Here is an 8969-nt window from a genome sequence, read left to right as displayed (position 1 = left end):
ACCATTGCGTTGGGGGGGGGGTTTCTTCATGGTTTCTTGCACCAGGGCCCTGAAGGTTCTAGTTACGCCACTGTGGCTCACTATGAACAAAACAAATGTAGGGCTCATCAGTTTCATTTTCCTCAAGACAAGGCAAACTGAACTGCAGAGCCCATTTCTAATACAGACTTTAGAGGAGATTGTAGTTGACAGTAAAAACCTCAAAAGGTTTTCTTAGCAAACATTTCACACAAAACAATGGATAAATGATAATGGTAAACTGGTAAAGGTGACAAACACTGCCCTACAATGCAGCCCTGCACGGTCATGCAGTTCCAGTGCTCCGATTTCTTGCAGTTACATTTTCTCTATGTCTTCTGTGAATAAATAATGGTTGTGCCCACCTGGCTGAGGCAGAAGTGATGTAAGATTCTTTATCTGTCTCTATGCACGGGAAACCCAGGAAATGCATTAAAAAAAAGGACCTAAAAATGGTTTTCCTGGATAATAAAATAAAGACATTGCCTAGGGAAGGAGATTAATAGTGAACTATACTAAGGAAAGTACCTTAGGGGAGGAGAGAGGGGAGGTCAGGTCAGTTATGTTCTTCAAACAATTGTTCAAAAGGATACCCACACTTTTGTAGCTTAAAGCTGACCTTTACCCAGTCACTAAACTCTGCATGCCGATATGAAATCATCTTACATTCATTAGCTAAACAAGCATATTTTTCTTTTGCTTACAATTATTGTTTTTCCACTTCCTGGTCCTCTTGGGCATTTGTGATGTAATCTATGCCCAAGCATTGCATCCTGGGAAGGTTACATCAGCAGAGCATTGCTGGGAAATCTCACGAGATCTCAGGGAAAGGCATTTTCCTCCCCTGAGATGAGGTGCATGGTCAGATGTCCGAGTCACATGTGTCAGAGTTCCAGGACGTAAAGGGAGATGGATTCATCTGCCCTTAGTAAAAATGGCCACTGTCAGAAGACTGGGGAGGAAAAGAGAAATAAGGAATGCAAAGAATAAAAAGCCTGCAAAGATCTATAAATATCTGTTTGTAGATTGTCATCACTAAACATTTCTAAAGGCGTCTTTGTCGTCATTGTAAAGATATGGGTAAAGTTTCTCTTTAACCACTTGAAGACCAGGGTGTTACACCCCCTTCCTGTCCAGGCCGTTTATTATAGTATTCAGCACTAAGGTACTTTGACATTTATTCCGTCACACAATGCTGTACAGAAATGAATTTTATATAATTTATTTTAGGAACAAAGCTTTCTTTTAGTGGAATTTTATCACAACTGGGGGTTATTTTTTACTATATAAAATGAGCAAAAGTACTAAAAACTTTTGGGAAAAAAACTGCTTTCCCTACGCTATCAAGCATTTATTAGCCCCCAAATTTTCGGTAAAATATAAAAGATGGGGTCATGTCGGGTAAATAGACACTAAACATGTCAAGCTTTAAAATTGCGCACACCTGCAAAAATCACAAAAAACAACAACCATACCTAAAACTGGCCATAGGCTCTCATCAGTTTAGTGTTCTCAGTGATTAGTGGCCCTAAAATTATTGCTCACACTCAGACGTCCGTAGTGATATGTAACATGTGTGGCGTAATCAATTTTGGACACAGGCACACCCATCACGCATTCACATTTAAATGTGGGGGGGGGGGACACGCCGTTTGGCACCATACAAGCAATCGGGTGGGCTGCAGAGTTGTCCATAGGACACAGGGAGGGTAGGGTTGTGACAGCTGCAGTTAGTGACAGCTGAGACAGGTGGCGCTGTGATTACAGCACCACGGTCTCAGTGATCACACAGAGCAGATGAAGAATGGACGTTCTTCGTCTGCTCTACACTCTATGGCTGAGCGGTTCTGCGGTGGCCTCGGGACCCCGAAAACCACGGCGGGGGGCCCCGGACACAATCACCACTCGATTTGATACAAGTGATCGGTTTAGATCACATGTATTAAATGAGCAGCGGGTCCCACTGTACATTTAGCTCTGCTTGTCCGGAGCAGGGCTGAATTTACACCAAAAAAAAAACTGTATGTCACGGACGTTGGGCGATAGGGATTCGCTTCATAAGACGCACAGGGAGGGGGAGTGCGTCTTATGGAGCAAAAAATACGGTAACTGGTTGTTTCTGATCTGAGTTACTGCCCTCAAACAAGCATGAAGCAAGTGATCAGAACTGCTGATATGTAGACTTGTCCCAGCTCATGGTCTCAAAGTACTGAAGGCACCGGACCTCCACTATTGCCTTAAATAAATGGGGTCCACAATAGCAGCCTACATATCTCTCCGGACAGGTTTTCTTGATTTAGGCGGTGTAAATTTTGGAGCCTACATAAAGCGTATTTTAAAATTGCAGTCAAATTAGGATAACACTTATTTTATATATGTGGATTGGTGGCTACTTTACAACACACACAGGGACCATGGGGAACAAAAGTAGCCCCCCTCCAGAAGGAAGGACAGTGTCAGCACCAATTCAGAGATGATTTGCATTTTAAGATTTAAGTCGAAAGTTTAGTGTCATTTTAACACTAGCTGGCATGACCGCTTTAATGCTACCCATAGACATACAACTGCAGTTTTAAAGGCTCTCTTTTCCTACCCAAAATAGATAGAAAAAAGGAGAATCTGGTGGCAATGGATAATCTGGACAATTATTCTTCCACACACTCACAAATGGCCCATTCTCTTAAAGACAGATCAATGAAACCCATTGCTACTGTGAGCCCCAAAGAAGCAGGGGCAGAAATGATCGAGTCAGTTGTAGGTGAACCTAACAGGCTATAAAAGGAACCCACAGCTATTCACTGGTATCGTATATAAATGGTCCATAATGGTGCAAGGTACCCCTAGTCACAACACAGTTTGAGAGGGACAGTAAGTATTCCAGAAATGCATGCCATTGTTCCCCACTCTTCTTGTCCTGAAGCTAAAAAAAATAAAAAAAATTGTATGTGAAGGCCTTACCTGCGCTCATTACATGCTTCACAACTACATGCTATATCAGCAGGTGCCGTATTGTTGAGTGCTACAGTGGATGCAACTGTCTGAGCTCCCACGAGCATCCTCCCTCCGCCAACAGACTCCTGCTTTGAACCGCTGTTCCCAGGGGGCATGTGCAAAAGGAAATCTTGACTCTGAAAACAAGGAAATGCTCAGTCTTGGAAAACAATTGCAACTGGTTTAGATATACAAACCCCCCCCCCACCCTCCCGAGGCAGCCTCCTGGGATGCCAACATCACATACCCTAAGAGGATGCAGGAGGGAAATCTTTTCCATTCATGTAAAAGGACCTGATGCACATATCGTGCATGAGCAGACAGAGATCTGGCATGGTCCTATTTTCCCAGGAGGCATTGTGATCCTCCATTCATAGAACAGTATGTAAATAGATCTGGTGACAGACCTCACATACGCACAGAGATGTGGTGCCAGGTCTATTAACATACTGCCTCCAGAGATTGCTATCCTCAGTATGTAAGAGAACAGCATGTAAATACACCCAGCACCAGATCTGTCAGCACATGCATGAGATCTGCTGCTACGTCATCGAGGATTGGGGGGCGGGGGAAGAACCAGAAAGATAAAGCCAGCTACCCGTGACATCACCAGGCAAGATGTAGGCACAGGACCAGTGGGAGAACAACGGGGAGAGAGACAAAAACAATGCTGGATGCATTGAGCTTGTAAGTATCAGTTACAGCAACTACAAGCAACTACAAGTATGGTTACAGCATAGGTAAAGCACAAATACAAGTTAAGTGGGTAAGAATTTGGGGCTCTTCAAATGCCAGAGCTTTGCTGGCTCAGGGGGTCAAGGAGCACCACTAGACCGATGGTCTAGCCACAGCGAAGCACCGGCATCTGAAGAGCAAGGAAGGGGAGACTTATTTATACAACCAAGAGCAAACACCTGGTTGGAAGCCCAACAAGTCACTTCCTCAATATGCACCGCATTTGTCAAGCAAAGAGGACCTAATCATAAAGTTCATGAAAGCATAAATGCTAGACTACAAGAAGTAAATCCAAAATGGTGGAGGCAATGGCTGAGGTAGGTCAAGAAGCAAGGGTGGAAAAGGCAACATCTCAGAGAATGGTGCCCGCAACACCTGACACTTCTGCAAGGGAGGTTGTTGAGGGAGACAACGTGATGACGAGGGCCTTATCCAAGTCCTTACTGCCAGATTGTAAAAACAAACAAATCCACAGGCAGGCATTAATAACCCTCCAGTGGCGCCCAATTAATGGCCAGCACTTACCACTAAAGATTGGTCTGGGGTGGGGTGGATATCCTCGCTCTCTACTGTCCTTCGGCAGTCTGAGCACACCCACAAGGGAAGGTGCATCTTGGCATTGGCTTTCGGAGATGTAGAAAGTGCTAGTTTGCTTGAGTTTTTTGTGCCGCACTCAGAGAGTGCAAGGTCCTTGCGTTCGCTTCTACAGAGAAGACAGTGTTCTCCAGTTGTGTATGGAGCTCTCTGGCCCAGGCCAAATGTAAAAGGAGCCTGTAAAGAATAGAGATAAAAATAAACATTCTGGGAAAGACCATTACTCACTCACTCAATACAGGACAATTTCTTACTAACTTCTGTTAGATTATGGTTTTTTTGCTTTTCCACTAGTTAATAGGGTGCAAAATGTGCAATGAGCCAAATGGCTGAATGCACAGGTTCTTAGTGAAGAGCCAGCTCCGAGTCATACTGAAAAGGAAAGCAGGCTGTCACCTGTAGGCATTACACAATTCAATGAAAACCCACCAGAAACATTATTCAACACCAGTGCTCCTTATACAAGCACTCCCAGAATCTGGGCCAGTTATCTGATTTGAGTTTTGTTTTATTAAAGTGGAAAGTGCAACTAAAATGTTTTCTAACAGCTGATCAAGATAACAGGATTTTTACATTACCGTTTTTTGGAATACATCACAGGACACAGGGAGTTAATGCTTGAAAGACGGGTTACGCAACTACTGCAATAAGAGAATACACCTCATCTATCCAATCAGGCAGGCCCTTGCACTACATGCTTGTTAACAGATCTAAAGGAGATTGTACAATCAGATTGTAAGGTGTGCGGAGAGCTGAAGACAACCCTGTATAGCCTCTCCACCGAACTGGCAATTACTGGGGAACACCTATTCAGTGAATCCTTGGACATTTATATCAAGACAAGAAAACACAGAAAATGCCAAAAAGGAGCGCTACTACCCTAGAAATGCTGGCAGCCCTGATGGAGCCTGTTATGTGAAAAGGACAAGTGACTCACAGTTTGGATGGCAGCGATCGTGTCTGACGATACCCCTTGGAGTGGCGTCTGGGAGCGCAGTCCCTGCAGTTGGGCAATATGCCAGGAACAGATGGCTAGAAAGTCTGGGGCATAAAAGAAATAGAATCCCAGCACACATACTCGGCTGGCCAGGCTGAGCCGCGGCGGCTGGAAAAAAACGGCTCTGAAGTGCAAACAGACGTGTAGTGTACCGGAGGTCTACACAGTGCTGTGAGCGAATGCACTGAATTGTCGGGAGTGGTGGATGGAGTAGGGGCTCTCAGTGGTCTGGTGCTACGCGTTTCGAGGCAAGGCCTCTTTGTCAAGCTTCAATATAAAATTCTCAGCAGGAAAACGGAGATCTTCAAAACTGACAGGTGGGAGGGGTGGTGAACTATTCGCCCCCATGATAGGTCAGCCGGCTGAGTGTGGGAGTGTCTACAAAAGAAAGCACCTCCCAGGGGACGGCCTCCCGGCCCAAATATTAGAGAGCTAGCATGCCGCAAGTGTCAGATGTGTGTATCTATTAAAACGATGTGGTGGTTGCTGGCAAACTGAATGCATATCCCCATCCGCTGTACTTTTCGGTATACTAATGGCATGTCCTGTCGCCCTGGGCTGTGGGAAAGCCCCCGACCGACCTGGACCACCATTTAAAAAAGGTACAGGGAATATTCAATTTAATTTAAAAAGTTGTTTTGCTTTATTATAATTCCATGATTTATTATAATTCCATGATTAAAAACAATATACAGCTGCTACAAACAATACACATTAAAATTAAATTGGATATAAATATAAAAACTCCAGTGAATACACTGGATGATGATGATGATGAAGGTATACAGAGTTCTTTATATGTAGTTGGTGAGCTATATGATCATTAAGAGTTATAATATGGTGTGAATTTCAATTTCCTCTTTTAAACAAACTGGTTCTAGAGTGTTTCATTTATAAATCCAGAAGGTTTTTCTTTTGCACAATAGATGAAACCGTTCTGACGGGGATAAATGTGTGGCAATAGTACATTATACAGCGCAATGCAGAATATCACCAGCTATAGAGGAGCACAACAAATCCCAGCAATAGTACATTATAGCTGGTGGTATTCTGCATTGCGCTGTATAATGTACTATTGCTGGGATTTGTAGTCCTCTATACAGTGCAGTGCAGAATATCACCAGCTATATAGGAATACAACAAATCCCAGCAATACATTATACATGCATTATACATGCAGTATACATTATATACATACAGTGTATAACGTATTGCTGGATGTGTATTCCTTGCTGGATGTGTATTCCTATGTATAATATACAGCACAATGTACCATAAGCTAAGGATGTACCATAAGGAATACAAATCCCAGCAATACATTATAGAGCACCATGTGTGGGAAGTGCAGGCTTATACCTGAGCAGTCTTCCAGCAACTTGCTTCTGAGATCGGACCTGTCTATCAGCGGCTGTCATCCCCCACCCCTGCTCCTCCTTACTACATCTCCCCGCGTCCCTGTGCCAATCGTGGATGTGGGCGGGCGGTGAGTGTGAGGCGGGGAGGAGGTGCGGCGTGGATGCGGGCGGGTCTGGCAGCGGCGAGCGTGAGGTGGGGAAGAGGTGCGGCGCGCAGCGTGTGTGGAGCCGTGAACAGGGCCAACTGATCAGAAGCCGATTAATCGATTATTGAAAAAGTTGACAACTTTTTCAATAATCGATTATAATCGATTATGTCGATTAGTTGTTGCAGCCCTAATCTCGATTACAGTCTAAATATATAGAGTACGCCTCAGTGATGAGGTCCTCTGGGTATTTCTTTTCCCTACATTTCTCAAGGAGGAGTTGGCTAGATGCTGTGTAATCTGTGTTTTGAGTGCAGCTTCTTCTTAGTCTGCAAAATTGACTCTTGGGAATATTATTTATCAAGGAAGTCCAGTCATGTGAAAAGGCAAGTACACCCTCTTTGAATTATATGATTTTGTGTATCAGGACTTAATACAAATCTGGTCCTTAGCAGGTCTTAGAATTAGGTAACTATAACTTGAAATGAACACCACCAGGTGACATATTACACAGAGACATTATTTAATTTGACAAAGTCAAAATGGAGAAGCCCCTGTGTGAAACACTTAAGTACACCTTATACTTTAATAGCTTGTAGAACCACCTTCAGCTGCAATAACCTTAAGTAATCGTTTCCTACATGACTTTCAGTCTCTCACATCATTGTGGAGGAATTTTGGCCCACTCTTCTTTACCATGTTTGATTCAGTTGATTGAGGTTGCAGGCATTTGTTTATGCACAGCTCTCAAGACCCCACCACAGCATTTCTATTAGGTTGAGGTCTGGTCAATGACTGGGCCAATGCAATACTTGATTCTTTTCTTTTTTCCAGCCATTCTTTTGAAGATTTGCTGGTGTGCTTGGGATCATTGTCTTGTTGCATAACCCAATTTTAGCCAAGCTTTACCTGTCAAACAGATGGCCTCATATTTGTATATAGAGAAGTTCAAAGCCAACTCAATGACTGCAAAGTGCCCAAGTCATGTGGCTACAAAACAAGCGATAATCATCACCCCTCCACCACTGTGCTTGGCAGTGGGTATGAGGTGTTTATGCTGATATGCTGTGTGTGGTTTTCACTGTGCTTATGGCCAAACATCTCCACTTTGGTCTCGTCTGTCCAAAGGGCATTGTTCCAGAAGTCTTGTGGGTTGTTCAGATGCAACTTTACAAACCTAAGCCGTGCCGCCATGTTTTGTTTTTAGAGAGAAGAGGCTTTCTCCTGGAAACCCTTCCAAACAAACCATATTTGTTCAGTCTTTCTAATTTTACTTTCATGAACTTTTAACATTTAACATGCTAATTGAGGCCTGTGGAGGCAGAGATGCAACTTTCAGCATTTTTGCAATTCCTCCAAGCATTGCATGGTCTGACTTTGGGAGAATTTGCTAGGATGCCCACTCCAGGGAAGAATGACAACGGTCTTGAACATTTTCTACTTGTGAATAACCTTGCTCACAGTAGAATGATGAACTTTAAATTGTTTGCAAATCCCCTGGTTGTTACTTGCTCTTATTAACTATGGAAGCAGTAAGTGTGTACTTAATCTCTTGCCCCTACCGTCTCCATTTTCACTTTATGTTTGTAAAATAATGACATAGTATAATATGTCATGTATTGTTGTTCATCTGAGGTCGTATTTACCTAATTTTAAGACCTGCTAAGGACCAGATGATTTTTATGTCCCAATACGTAAAATATATAGGGGGTGTACTTTCTTACAGATAAAAAATTTCTGGTCTGGAGACGATGTGAACAGGCCCTTACACATCTCAATTTTCCCTGCCAATTCTTGTCTATTCTGGTCTAAACCAAGGTGCAGAATCATGTTTTAGCTCTACTTATGTCTCAGGGCATCCCCATAGTGGGATTCCGGGACAATTTTCTTCTCAGATAACAGTCAGCGGAAGCAGACTGTTTATGTCTTGTTTAAAAAAGATAGTTGAATCTACAACAGTGGCTGCTTATTTCTTAAGAAAACCCTCATCAGGGTACCGCTGAGCAAACTATTTAGGAGAAGTAAAAGGTTTTCGGGGTGATCCGAATCACAACACTGGCTGTAAGACAAGATTTTTGCAGTACCCATATAATCGGTTTCTTGGTTTACAGATTGATATAGAGTTATATTCTT

At 43.2% G+C, this 8969-nt stretch overlaps 1 protein-coding gene across 1 annotated transcript in view; it reads right to left on the bottom strand.

Annotated features, from left to right (window-relative positions):
- FAM193A (family with sequence similarity 193 member A) overlaps window positions 1-4450 on the bottom strand; it is a 64946-nt gene extending 60496 nt beyond the window's left edge. Inside the window, exons 1-2 of the mRNA XM_018563280.1 lie at window positions 4270-4450; window positions 2977-3146 (exon numbers count right to left, since the gene is read on the bottom strand). Of these exons, the coding sequence (XP_018418782.1) occupies window positions 2977-3146; window positions 4270-4356 (257 nt within the window). The 5' untranslated portion in view covers window positions 4357-4450. The remainder of the gene's footprint in view (window positions 1-2976; window positions 3147-4269) is intronic.
- Between the last annotated feature and the right edge of the window lie 4519 nt (window positions 4451-8969).

Source organism: Nanorana parkeri, unplaced genomic scaffold (genome assembly GCF_000935625.1).
Source record: "Nanorana parkeri isolate BGI_ZX_2015 unplaced genomic scaffold, ASM93562v1 scaffold647, whole genome shotgun sequence".
Classification (NCBI taxonomy): Eukaryota; Metazoa; Chordata; class Amphibia; order Anura; family Dicroglossidae; genus Nanorana; species Nanorana parkeri.
Note: the sequence above shows the minus strand (reverse complement) of the source record. Positions and strands in the feature narration are given on the sequence as shown.